Below are 12,502 nucleotides of genomic sequence, written 5' to 3'. Positions count from 1 at the left end.
AGTGTATCACAGGCTACATAACTTTCTGCACCGACTCCATTGTTCCAGCTCAGACTGTTCATTGTTACCCAAATAACAAGCCGTGGGTGACTAAGGACATCAAAGCCCTCCTCAACAACAAGAAGAGGGCTTTCAGAGGGGGCAACAAAGAGGAGGTGAGGAAGATCCAGGTGTTACTAAAGGACAAGATCAGAGAGGCTAAGGACAATTACAGGAGGAAGCTGGAGTGGAAACTCCAGCAGAACAGCATGAGAGAGGTGTGGAGGGGCATGAAGACCATCACTGGATTCAGGCCAACCAACAGCAGGGGAGCTGAGGGAGGTGAGAATAGAGCCGACAAGTTGAATCTGTTTTTCAATAGATTCGACACCACAGTGTCTGCTCCCACCCCCACAACCTCACCTGCAGTCAGCCTGGAATCCAGAGCCACACAACTGTGCCAGCCTCTCTCTTCACATGTTGCCTCCTGTGAGATTCCTGACACCCCTCCCCCACCCATCACCTTCACTCAATACCAGGTTGAGATGCAAATGAGGAGACTTCACTCAGGCAAGTCTGCTGGACCAGACGGAGTGAGTCCCCTTGTCCTCAAGACCTGTGCCCCCCAGCTGTGTGGAGTCTTTCATAAACTGTTTATGCTGAGTCTGAGTCTGCAGAGGGTCCCGGTGATGTGGAAGACATCATGCCTCGTCCCTGTACCAAAGACGCCTTGTCCCAGTGGCCCCCAGGATTACAGGCCCGTGGCACTGACATCCCACATCATGAAGACCCTGGAAAGGCTCATCCTGGACCAGCTGCGACCCATAGTAAGACCACATCTGGATCCCCTTCAGTTCGCTTATCAGCCTCGTCTCGGAACAGAGGACGCCATCATCTACCTGCTCAATCGTGTCTACACCCATCTGGACCAGCCGGCGAGCACTGTGAGGGTCATGTTTTTTGACTTTTCCAGTGCTTTCAACACCATCAGGCCGACCCTCCTGGGTGATAAGTTAGCAGCGATGCAGGTGGATGCTTCTCTGGTGTCCTGGATTGTTGATTACCTGACAGGAAGACCACAATATGTACGTCTCCCACAGTGTGTGTCTGACAAGGTGATTAGCAACACAGGGGCACCACAGGGGACTGTCCTCTCCCCCTTCCTCTTCACCCTCTACACCACAGACTTTCAGCCACTGCACAGAGACCTGCCATCTTCAGAAGTTTTCTGATGACTCTGCGGTGGTTGGATGCATCAGCAGGGATGATGAGACAGAGTACCGGGCTGTGGTCGACTCCTTTGTCACGTGGTGTGAGCAGAATCATCTGCAGCTCAACGTGGCAAAGACCAAGGAACTGATCGTGGACTTCAGGAAGACCAGGAAACACTTGACCCCTGTTTCAATCCAGGGGGTCAGTGTTGACATTGTGGAGGACTATAAATACCTTGGAGTACACATTGACAATAAACTGGACTGGGCTAAAAACACCACAGCACTTTACAGGAAGGGCCAGAGTCGTCTCTATTTTTTGAGGCGACTGAGGTCCTTCAACATCTGCCAGAAAATGCTGAGGATTTTCTATGAGTCTGTTGTGGCCAGTGCGATCCTCTATGCTGTTGCATGCTGGGGGAGCAGGCTGAGGGTCGCAGATGCCAACAGACTTAATAAACTGATCCGTAAGGCCAGCAATGTTGTGGGGATGGAGCTGGACTCCCTCAAGGTGGTGTCGGAGAGGCGGATGCTGTCCATGATAAAGACAATGTTGGATAACACCTCCCACCCACTCCATGACATGCTGGTCAGTCACAGGAGCACGTTCAGTGAGAGACTGAGATTACCGAAAAGCACCACTGAACGACACAGGAAATCATTCCTGCCTGTGGCCATCTCTCTGTACAACGCATCCACTTAACACACTGTTTGCTGCTACAGCTACACATGTTTCTTTTCCAACTATTTATTTATAAGTGACTTATGTATGTATGTATGTATATATATGTATATATTGTACTATTCTTAGTTAGCGTATTGTCTGTCTTGTCTTAATGTTGGTTTAAAATGGAGCACTGTAACAAAAAATAATTTCCCCCAGGGATCAATAAAGGATTCTGATTCTGATTCTTTGAAAAGCAAAGACAGGTTCAAGAATCTTTTCATTCAGCACCAGAGTCTGAACACGATGACACCTGCGCAGTTTGTCTTCTATCTGACATGTTTGTTCTTGGTGGAAACAGGTGAGTTTTTTAAAACTGGAGCATGAAACTTTTACCGTTCTTCCTTGTGTCTCAAATGTTCATTTACGTTCTTTCATTTTATTTCAGCTCACACAAATGACCTCAAATTCTCCTTGTCTGTTCATCAACAAAGACATTTTGTATCAGCTAATACTGGGGACGATGTGACTCTGCGCTGTTTCTATGAAAGTAACGATGTGGCAAGGCTTTACTGGTATAAGTTACATTTGGGAAAGGAGTCAAAGCTCATTAGTACTGTCAACACAGTGGACAATCAAGCCATGTTTCATGATGAATTCAAGAGTGATCCACGGTTCACTGTGAATTTTGAAAAAGGAAAGATTGACTTACAGATAAGTGATCTGCAAATTTTAGACTCTGCTACTTACTATTGTGCAAGCAGCTATGGGTACAGGTTTGCATTTGCAGAGGGTACTGTCATTGATGTAAAAGGTTCAGGGTCGAACATCCCAACTTTAGTGCAGCAGTCAGCATCTGAGACCATCCAACCAGGAGGCTCTGTGACTCTGAACTGTACAGTACACACTGGGACCTGTGATGAAGAACACAGTGTTTACTGGTTCAGAGACTCTGAAGAGTCTTTCCCAAGAATCATTTACACCCATGGAGGCAGGAATGATCAGTGTGATAGGAAACCCAACACACAGACACACACCTGTGTCTACAACCTGCCAATGAAGAGCCTAAATATGTCTCATGCTGGGACGTACTACTGTGCTGTCGCCCCATGTGGACACATACTGTTTGGAAACGGGACCAAGCTGGACTTAGAAGGTGAGTCGCATTCAAAAATATATTCAATTCCATTCTCAGCTCATTCCTATAATACAGCTGAAGATTCTGCATGTTCTTCTTCTCTTTCAATTTGCAGATGAGGTGGGATTTCTTTACTTGGTGCATGTCCTGAATGGAATTGTTGCATTCACTTGTGTCCTTAGTTTGTGTTTGATGTCCATATTGTTTGTAATGACAAAAAAGAAAAGCATCCACTTCACAGGTAAGTGTTGTTGTAAAGTTTATTCATGCATTGAATGTCATGTGCTAAAAAGATTTTCTTCTGTTTTTCAGAGTCTCATGGAAGCTTTTCAGAGGTAACTAAAAAAATGAAGATGTAATTTCTGTTTTGGTTCAGGAATTTTTATCCTTCAAAGAAGCACATTTGTGATTTACTTTTTTCCTTTACTAGGATCACCAGAACATTTTAAGGGAGAACAAAACAAACAGATCAAGAAGAGAGCGGGATGACACCTGGAGTGAATGCATCTACATTACTGTAAAGCAGAGTAGCTGAAAATGTTTCATCTTTGCTGTGATATACAGAGACAAAGTACAGAATTCCTTTATCTATAGTTTTGGTTTTATGATTTCACCTAAACGTGGTAACTGAAGAGATGTTCTTTCCAATAAATCTACTGAAAAAGCTTTTTAAAAACAAACATGCAAGTGCTTTTCCAGTTTATACCCATCCCAGCTATTCTGGTACTGTTTTATAGACAGAAAAAAATGAACAAATACTGTTATTCACTGGCAAACAACTACTTACTTTAAATAATAAGCATGGCACACTGTCAAACAACATAGAGATGTTAGGATCATTCTTTGTTTCAGTGTCAAAAGCTGATGCTTGATTGGTTTTTGTGAGGTTTTGCAGATATTGAGAACTATCTCCATGTGACCCATCATACCTGTGTAGTCATTCATCAACATTAAATTAAAATAAAAAATAATAATTACGGGATAACAAAGATCAGCCTTCACACTTTAAATGTTTTAATGAAGTTGATGATCCATGATTTGACTTTTCCATAATGTAATGAGCAACTGTGATATCAGGCTGTAAGAACAATCATATTTTTAACAGTACTGGAGAGTAAAATTTTACCTCCAATTCTTTGCATCAGCTGTCAATGAAAGCCTCTTGTTCCAGTATATCATAAAAATAAAGGACTGTAAAGAGTACACCGCTGCTGTCTTTTTAGTTTTCCTGATAATAACATGTTTATAATGAGCCCGAGCTTTCCAACCTGTTTATTTAAATTGTTTTTGTGCATCACAACATCACCCTGAACAGGAAAGAGAGGGGGGTTTTGGTCATCATGTGCTCTTCAGATTGAAAGATGTTGTAGGACAGATTTAGTCTGGGATCCATGGTTCATGAGTGTTTATAGAGTATATTTGCTGATCTGCCTTGGGGTGGCGCTCTATGGGCTCAAATTGTGGTCATAAATATTTTGTACTTGTAAATCAAATGCGTAGTTGTGAACTGAGTTTTGTAACCATGTAAACTGAAAGTGTTATGTTTGTGCATCTACATACATCCTGTTTGTATGTCTTCTTTGTGTGTGTGTTTGCAAAAAATATTTACACAAGTTACAAATTATTTTTGTTAAGGTCTGGTTACAGATCCAACTTGCAAGTAGTGATGTGTCGGTCACGAACAAAACAGCCCGGGTCTTTGAACTGAACGATGTGAGCCGACTCGTGGGTTGTTTTTTTTTCTTTCTCTCACCCTCTCTCTCGCACTTTTTTCCGCTTCACTCCGCACACGAGCCTTGTGCTTTGCACTGGGCAGAGGGGGGAGGGGCAGTAGTTACACTCGCAGTAGCACAGGAACAGAGTGGGAGGGAGAGAGAGAGAACGAGAGCCAGGGACAACCAGCGTTGCTAACTTAGCGACTTTGTCGCTATATTTAGCGAGTTTTCAGACCCCTTAGCGACTTTTTTTCTAAAAAGAGTCGCTAAAAAAAGACGTGAAAGCACGTATCGCTTTTACTCTCAACAAGTAGCGGGTGCTGTAACGCAGTCAGTTCTTCTTTTACTCTTATGTTGTTTTGTGGATCATAAGGTTTAAAACTACTTATAAACACACACACACAAAGTAACTCCACCAGAGTGTCTATTTCGGGTCACTTTTGCCGGTCCAAGCCTGGGTAAAGGAGCAGGGTTGGAATTGTGACATTAAAAAAAACAATAATTGCTAAAAGAATGATTTGTAGTTTTAATTTTAATTTGTAGTTCTAAATAAACTCTAAATGCATTTAGGACGTTTTTTACTCACTTACTCAATTCTCTTCCATGTTATTTCTCTCTCCAACAACATAGGTTACAATTAGATTAGCATGACCAATTATGCAAATTAGGCGATGACTACATTTAGCGACTTCTAGCGACTTTTAGGACAACCAATAGCGATTTTCCTTACTGAGGAGTTGGCAACACTGGGGACAACAACGTCACATTAGAAAGGTATAGTAATCATCCACAACTATTTTCAGTTGCAGATGATAAAGGATTCAGAAAGTTTATCCATGCGGGCCTATATGACAGAGAATGTGCATCTTCTTTTTGTTTTCATATTTTAATTTATATTTAATTGTGTTGTGGTTTACAGTGTTTTGAGTTGTTTCACTTTAAATTTGTTTCAAAGGAAAGAGCTGAAAATTTAAACAATTAAAAGTTGAAATGTGAATAGTAGGGGTGCAACGCTACACAAAATTCACGGTTCAGTTTGATTCGATACTTTGGTGTCACGGTTCGATATTTTTTCGATACAAAAAAGAATGTTCATGCCTTTTTAATTTGTCATTTATTAAAATTATAAATATATATTTTAACTCAAAAGTACAGTTTTTAAATTTAATGTTGCTGAAACAAAGTAATAAAAAAATTAATCTATCTGATCCGGAAATCACTCGTCTTTGGAAAAGAGAGTTTATTACAGAGAAATGGCTCTTTCCAAAATAAAAGCTATACTATACGCTTCTTCTGGACTATATTCTCAGCAGCATATTAAACATATCAGGTCCCCATAAGGAGAATCATGTGCTAACGGCTGTCTAAATGACTCGGGTAAAGTTTGTAGCATGCAGGCTTGTTGTTTTTGTCTGCTTCCACTTGTCTTTGCACTAGGATGATATCAGCGTAAATGTGCAGTCATATTCGTTGTGTTCCCACTAGTGCTGTCAGCGTTAATCTGAAATGACGTTAACGCCACAACACGGCAAATCTCCGTTAACAAGCTACCGCGGATCGCCCTGTGTGTGGGGCTGGACGGCCAACACGTTAACGAGCTAACTGCGCTAACGCACTAGCTCCCACCCATGTAATTGAACATTGCGTGGCACATCCAACATACTCTTTTACTTTTTTCCATGAGGCGCTTACCTTCAGGGTCATACGTCACATGAAAACCAAAATAGTTCCAAACGCCAGATCTGAATGAGGGTGGGGGAGGTTCAATTTGCCATGTTGCAACAGAGAGCTTAACTTCTGTCTTGCAAGCTTGCCCTGCGCTCATTGAATCTGCGTTCGACTACTTCGCCTAGGCTGCACTGTCGAGCGCAGATCCACTGAGCGCTCAACACAGACAGCATCGTCAGAAGGAAAGTTGATAAAATACATAAAAAATGTTGTATTGTTCAATGCAAAAGCACTGTATCGAATGGTTCAATATCGATACAAGTATTGTTGCACCCCTAGTGCATAGTTGGTTTTTGTATTATATGATTTTGTCATGCTCCCCGTGTCTGCCCGGCGGACTCAGGTTGGCTACATATGTTTCTTGTTTACAACTGCCTCTCTCACGCTTGCCCTGTCTCACCGGGGCAGAGCTCATTGCAAGCTCACGCTCCTGGCCCTCGCACCTGAGATTGTATTGTATCTTTATTTCAGACATATACAGAAAAAAACAATATATACACAAGTACACATACTTGCATTTACAAATACAAATATATATGTAAATACACACACGTATGTGCTCAGATAAAACAAAAAAAAGAAAATAAATAAAATAAAATAAAACAGAGTCTAAATGACATGAAATGACAATTATTAGGTCTGAAATGGAGTAGGAAGAAGTATAACATACTTATTAATCCCTACCCCATGCTCAACATTCTATTGAATCCCACTATTCCCATCATCACTTACCCCACACAATAAACAAGGAGAACATGTATAAACATAGCTACAGTGATAGATATAATTTAGATACAAATTATATTGTGGCTCATTGCGTAACCTCATCGACTACTTAAGGCAGTAATAATAATAATAATAATAATAATACATTTTATTTGAGGGCGCCTTTCAGAAACCCAAGGTCACCTTACAAAAACACAATTAATAAAAGGAACAATAGTCATAAAATACATAAAATAAGTTAAAATTACAAAACAGAGCGTGACAACAGATAAAATCAGCATTAAAGCGAATAAGCCAGTTTAAACAGATGTGTTTTGAGCTGTGTCTTAAATACGGAGAGGGAGTCAATATTTCTTAGTGCAGGAGGAAGAGAGTTCCAGAGCCGAGGAGCAGAGCGACTGAAAGCTCTGTTGCCCATAGTGATAAGGTGTGAGGACGGAACAGTAAGATGAATAGCAGATGATGATCTGAGAGTGCGGGAAACAGTGGTGATATGGAGCAGGTCACACAAATATGAAGGAGCAGATTTATGGATACACTTGTATGCAAGAAGTAAGATTTTAAAATTTTAAAATCCAGCAGTGGCTGGAAACATCTCATTGCTGGATTATTGAGTAACCTCGGTAGTAATCTCCGGAGTACTAGTTCCTTGTTGTCTTTTCACGTCGCTGATTGATGAGATTAATCGCTTATTTTCCGTGAACAGGAATTCCGTTTCCCTTGGAGCCCTGGGTGTGCAAGATTGGTGATGTGCTGTGTTTTGTGGAGTCCCTCGTGTGTGAAGAGCTCCTTTTCCGGATTCCCCTGTGCCCTGGATCCCCCTTGCCCTCTCACTTGTATGAGAGGGCACCTGGTGTTGTATACCAATAAACGGAACTGTATTTTAGCTGCCTCGTCTGCGCTTGAGTCCATTCCACATCATGACAGATTTATTTATTACATTTTATGTGGAGTGAATAGATAAAAGTATATTTACTGTGGCCGCTAGAGACAAAGCACGTACGAACTCCATAGTATGTAAAAACTCAGAAGCACATAAAAACTCCAAAATGTAAAAACTCAGAAGCACGTAAAAACTCCAAAACACGTACAAAACACAACAGAAGTGCTCCAGGATGCTAGGCACAGTGTTGAGCTTTTGTTACCTAGCGGCTACACAAGCCACGAAGTACCAACGACCGGATTTGGTGTGTGGTAGTAACAGGTAAATAAACATTTTTTTATTTGAATGTATATGAGTGCTTGTGTATAAATACACAAACCATACACATATGCTTTCAATTGTGTAATTTAAGTGATCTCGGTAGCTCTGTTTTGGAAGTTCAGTTAACGCTACAAATGTGTTTTGGAGTTTGTACGTGCTTTGTCTCTATGGGCCACCACATATATTTATATATAAACATATCTAAATAAAACCATGTTTCTTTTTTACATTAGTAATTCCTTTTGTGCATATTTTTATATTGTTGTTAATAATTAATTAATTAAAGCAACAAAACAACCTGAAGAGCTCTTTTTAGTGAGCTGACCTGAAAGAGCTGGTTCTCTAAAAAGAGCCAGAAATTCCGTCACTACTTGCAAGTATGAATTTTGACCCAGTTTTTCTTCCTTGCTGGTGATTGGTCAATGTAATGTCAATCCCAATTTTAACAATCCAATCAGAGAACAGATGGGTGTGGCTGTCGAAGGAGTGCTTTACTGAGCTTCAGGTCCTGGGACGGTAAATGTCCTTTCACCTGTCAGCATTTTTCACACAAAATTTGAAGGAATATATATATGTTCATAAATCACACCAACTGTCATGGTCCTCTAGTCCTCCTGCCTCTCTCTCTGTCTGTATGGATGTGTGGTGGGATCCTTCTGGGATCTCCATCCTCCTCCTGGACGCACCTGAAGCAATCAAGCTCACCTGTTTGCGACGTCAATACATGTTTCATTAAAGACTTCCTGGATTTAACACACTCCAAAGCTTCGCCACTGTACATCCCATTACTGAAAGTTATCATCAGAGTTCTTGCTTTCTCTCTGGAGTCCTGCCTTTGGGTCCATCCCCTGAGAGAGCCAGCCTGCAACACCATGACCTTGAATTGGCTTATGGATGGACATATCATGACATCAGCATGCTTTCATAACCACATCACAATTGTTGCTCATGACAGTTCAACTGTCCTGTCTTCCTTCTCTCACCCCAACCGGTCGCAGCAGATGGCCCCGCCCCTCCCTGAGCCTGGTTCTGCTGGAGGTTTCTTCCTGTTAAAAGGGAGTTTTTCCTCCCCACTGTCGCCAAAGTGCTTGTTCATAGGGGGTCATATGATTGTTGGGTTTTTCTCTGTACCTATGAAGCGCCTTGAGGCGACTTTTGTTGTGATTTGGCGCTATATAAATAAAATTGAATTGAATTGTGCAAGCAAATGAAAATTCTGAAAAGAAGTAAAGAATAATGGATAAGTCAGGAAAACAATTGTCTCTTCTTCTGTTACACTGTGTCATTGAACTAAAATTTTTTAGAACAGACACAAAAATACCTGTAAAATTGGGGGTATTGCAGCATTGTCATCAAGAATGCCAGGTCTCTCTTGGAAATGAGATTTTTAATCTCAATGAGATTTTTTACCTGGATAAATAAAGGATTAATAATAAAGAATCCCTCACCAAGCATACTCACCTGGTAGAGCGTGTCCCACATACTGATGGCTGTGTCCTGACTGTAGACAAATTTGTATGCACCCATCACCTCATGAAGTTGTAGTCTGCATCCATATTAGTCCTCTAGTTCACACGTATGTGAAATATATGTATTTCATGTAAAATAATTCAAAATGAATAATGCTGCAAAAAGATGTGAATTTTAAGTGAAGATTCAAAATATTTTATTCAAAACCAATATTTTGAACAACAAATTAAGAGTAAAGATAACATTTATTTAAAGCCTTTTTAAATTTTTTTTAAAAAGTGGTCACGTAAAAATAAAATCTGTCCAGCTTTACATAACTATACATCTTCCTGTGTTTCATTTAAAATACTATTATCTTCTTTTTGCATGTCTTAGTGTGTGATTCTGTATAAAGAAATCACACTACAGGAGTTGGAGTTGTAAATCAAATATTTGATGTTCAAATGAAAAAGCGTTAACTTTGTTTCTCATCAATCCAGAATCAAAGCTTAACACTATAGGTCTCAGTGGACATGTGATCAAGCTCCCTAAATAGCACATGCTGAGTCATCTCTGGTTGGCCAATAAAATGCATTCTTCTCTCTTAAAAGTGAAGACAGGATTGAGACTCTTTCCATTCACCACAACATGATGACATCGACACAGTTTGCCTTTTACCTCACATGTTTGTTTCTGGGGCAAATGGGTAAGTTTCTCTTTAAACTACCGTCTGAACCTTTTTGCCATGCCTTCATGTGTCCTGTGTACTTACTTGGTTCTCATTTTATTTCAGCTCACACAAATGATTTGAAATTGTCTGTTGATCAAGAAAGACGTTTTATATCAGTTAATACTGGGCAAAGTGTGACTTTGAATTGTTTTTATAACGGTAACGATGTGGCAAAGTTTTTCTGGTACAAGCTGAACTTGGGACACAAACTGAAGCTCATTTCTACTTTGTACAAGTACGGCACCAATGCTACGTTTCATGATGAATTCAAGAATGATTCACGATTCACAGCAGCTACTGAGGAAAGAAAAATCTACTTAAAGATAACAAAAGTGCAAATTTCAGACTCTGCTATTTACTACTGTGGAGCTTATGGCTACATGTTTGAGTTTGGAGAGGGTACTTTTGTTGATGTAAAGGGTTCAGGTTTGGACATCCCAACTTTAGTGCATCAGTCAGCATTTGAGACCATCCAACCAGGAGGCTCTGTGACTCTGAACTGTACAGTACACACTGGGACCTGTGATGAAGAACACAGTGTTTACTGGTTCAGAGACTCTGAAGAGTCTTTCCCAAGAATCATTTACACCCATGGAGGCAGGAATGATCAGTGTGAGAGGAAACCCAACACACAGACACATACCTGTGTCTACAACCTGCCAATGAAGAGCCTGAATACGGCTCATGCTGGGACCTACTACTGTGCTGTTGCCTCATGTGGACACATACTGTTTGGAAACAGGACCAAGCTGGACTTTAAGGGTGAGTAACTTGGCAATATTATTATAAAGTACATAAGAGTATAGTCAAGGATCTTTAATGTTTCCTGGTGTCTGTCCACAGATGAGGGGAACTGTTGTGTCTCTGTGTATTTCTTGAGTGGAGCGTTGGCATTCACCACACTTCTGAGTGTTTTAATGGCTTTTTTATTGTGTGTAACCCACAAGAGAAACAGCACCACGTGCACAGGTACTGCAACTGCTATTGTTACTATCAATATAAACTGAATCAACCCAGCATCATAGTCAGAGAACTTCATCCGTTGTTTTTTTTAGAGTCTCATCCAAGAACGTCTCCTCTTTCCTCAGCAGACACAGAGGTAATTTTTGTGTTGACATTCAAATGTTAACAACTGACTCAATTTATTTTCAGTCTTTTAAGTAATTTTATGCAACTGTATATATTTTATATTTTATTATCAGCACAATGAAGGAGACATCCATTATGCGGCTTTAAGGGATCCGAGAGCTGGCAGACCAAGAAGAAAGAGTAACAACAGCAAGGCTGAAAGTGTCTACTCTAGTATGAGGCAGTAGAACTGGATGAGTTTCTTATCTGTTTTTGTGCTTTTGTTATTTTTAACAGGCTTCAGCATTTAAAGACCTAAAGACATTTGTTGTCTGTGAACTTCCTGATATGAGTTTTGCAACTTTATATTAAGATGAGTTTGATTTTGTTCCAAACAAAACAGTTTTTAGCCTGTGTGCTGGAATCTGAAATTCACAGTGTTTATATGTAGTAGATCCTGTACTCAGCTCTGCATTTGATTTAAATGCTTATAAACAGTGTCATAAAAAATAATTGCCACTTTCCTGATTTCATTTCTTTTAGCGTTAGTCTTTTAACATTAGTCAAAGATTTTTTTTAAAAGTAAATACAACAAAATACAATACAATACAAACATATTAACTATGATTAACCAGATTTTTTGGACAGCTGAGTGGGTGAGAGATTGAAGTCCCCGTGGCCGCCCCCTGCCATCACAGCTGAGGTGGTAAAACAACTTGACACCCAGCCTTACGTGTTAAAAATGAAAATGAGTGCTAAAACAAAGCTTGCCTATCTGCTACTATGTAGATAATCTTTTTTTAAATCAAAGATAAATCAAAAATATATGTCTGCTCAATATGTTATCAAAGAAATGCAGATTGAGTAGTGGAAATTATTTCTGTAATTTC

The 12,502-nt window shown here is 40.2% G+C and overlaps 2 protein-coding genes across 2 annotated transcripts; both read left to right on the top strand.

The window, feature by feature from the left end:
• The first annotated feature begins 2,160 nt into the window (after window positions 1–2,160).
• On the top strand, window positions 2,161–3,757 carry LOC113011872 (uncharacterized). The gene is made up of 5 exons (XM_026151688.1): window positions 2,161–2,215; window positions 2,303–3,010; window positions 3,108–3,233; window positions 3,305–3,327; window positions 3,423–3,757. The coding sequence occupies exons 1-5, from the start codon at window positions 2,161–2,163 to the stop codon at window positions 3,525–3,527; spliced, it is 1,017 nt and encodes a 338-aa protein (XP_026007473.1). The 3' UTR covers window positions 3,528–3,757.
• Window positions 3,758–10,387: 6,630 nt separating this feature from the next.
• LOC113011868 (uncharacterized) lies at window positions 10,388–12,016 on the top strand. Its single transcript, XM_026151674.1, has 5 exons — window positions 10,388–10,520; window positions 10,608–11,306; window positions 11,388–11,513; window positions 11,600–11,643; window positions 11,747–12,016. The coding sequence occupies exons 1-5, from the start codon at window positions 10,463–10,465 to the stop codon at window positions 11,858–11,860; spliced, it is 1,041 nt and encodes a 346-aa protein (XP_026007459.1). The 5' UTR covers window positions 10,388–10,462; the 3' UTR covers window positions 11,861–12,016.
• Window positions 12,017–12,502: the final 486 nt, after the last annotated feature.

The sequence above is a fragment of the Astatotilapia calliptera genome, chromosome 3 (assembly GCF_900246225.1).
Source record: "Astatotilapia calliptera chromosome 3, fAstCal1.2, whole genome shotgun sequence".
Taxonomy (NCBI): domain Eukaryota; kingdom Metazoa; phylum Chordata; class Actinopteri; order Cichliformes; family Cichlidae; genus Astatotilapia; species Astatotilapia calliptera.
Note: the sequence above shows the minus strand (reverse complement) of the source record. Positions and strands in the feature narration are given on the sequence as shown.

Excerpts from the sequence above, each read along its gene's own strand:
- LOC113011868 (XM_026151674.1), top strand. The coding sequence starts at position 10,463 with ATGATGACATCGACACAGTTTGCCTTTTACCTCACATGTTTGTTTCTG. Across the intron at positions 11,307-11,387 it reads GACCAAGCTGGACTTTAAGG|ATGAGGGGAACTGTTGTGTC; the intron begins GTGAGTAACTTG and ends GTCTGTCCACAG. Across the intron at positions 11,644-11,746 it reads TTTCCTCAGCAGACACAGAG|CACAATGAAGGAGACATCCA; the intron begins GTAATTTTTGTG and ends TTTTATTATCAG.
- LOC113011872 (XM_026151688.1), top strand. The coding sequence starts at position 2,161 with ATGACACCTGCGCAGTTTGTCTTCTATCTGACATGTTTGTTCTTGGTG. Across the intron at positions 2,216-2,302 it reads TTTGTTCTTGGTGGAAACAG|CTCACACAAATGACCTCAAA; the intron begins GTGAGTTTTTTA and ends ATTTTATTTCAG. Across the intron at positions 3,011-3,107 it reads GACCAAGCTGGACTTAGAAG|ATGAGGTGGGATTTCTTTAC; the intron begins GTGAGTCGCATT and ends TTCAATTTGCAG.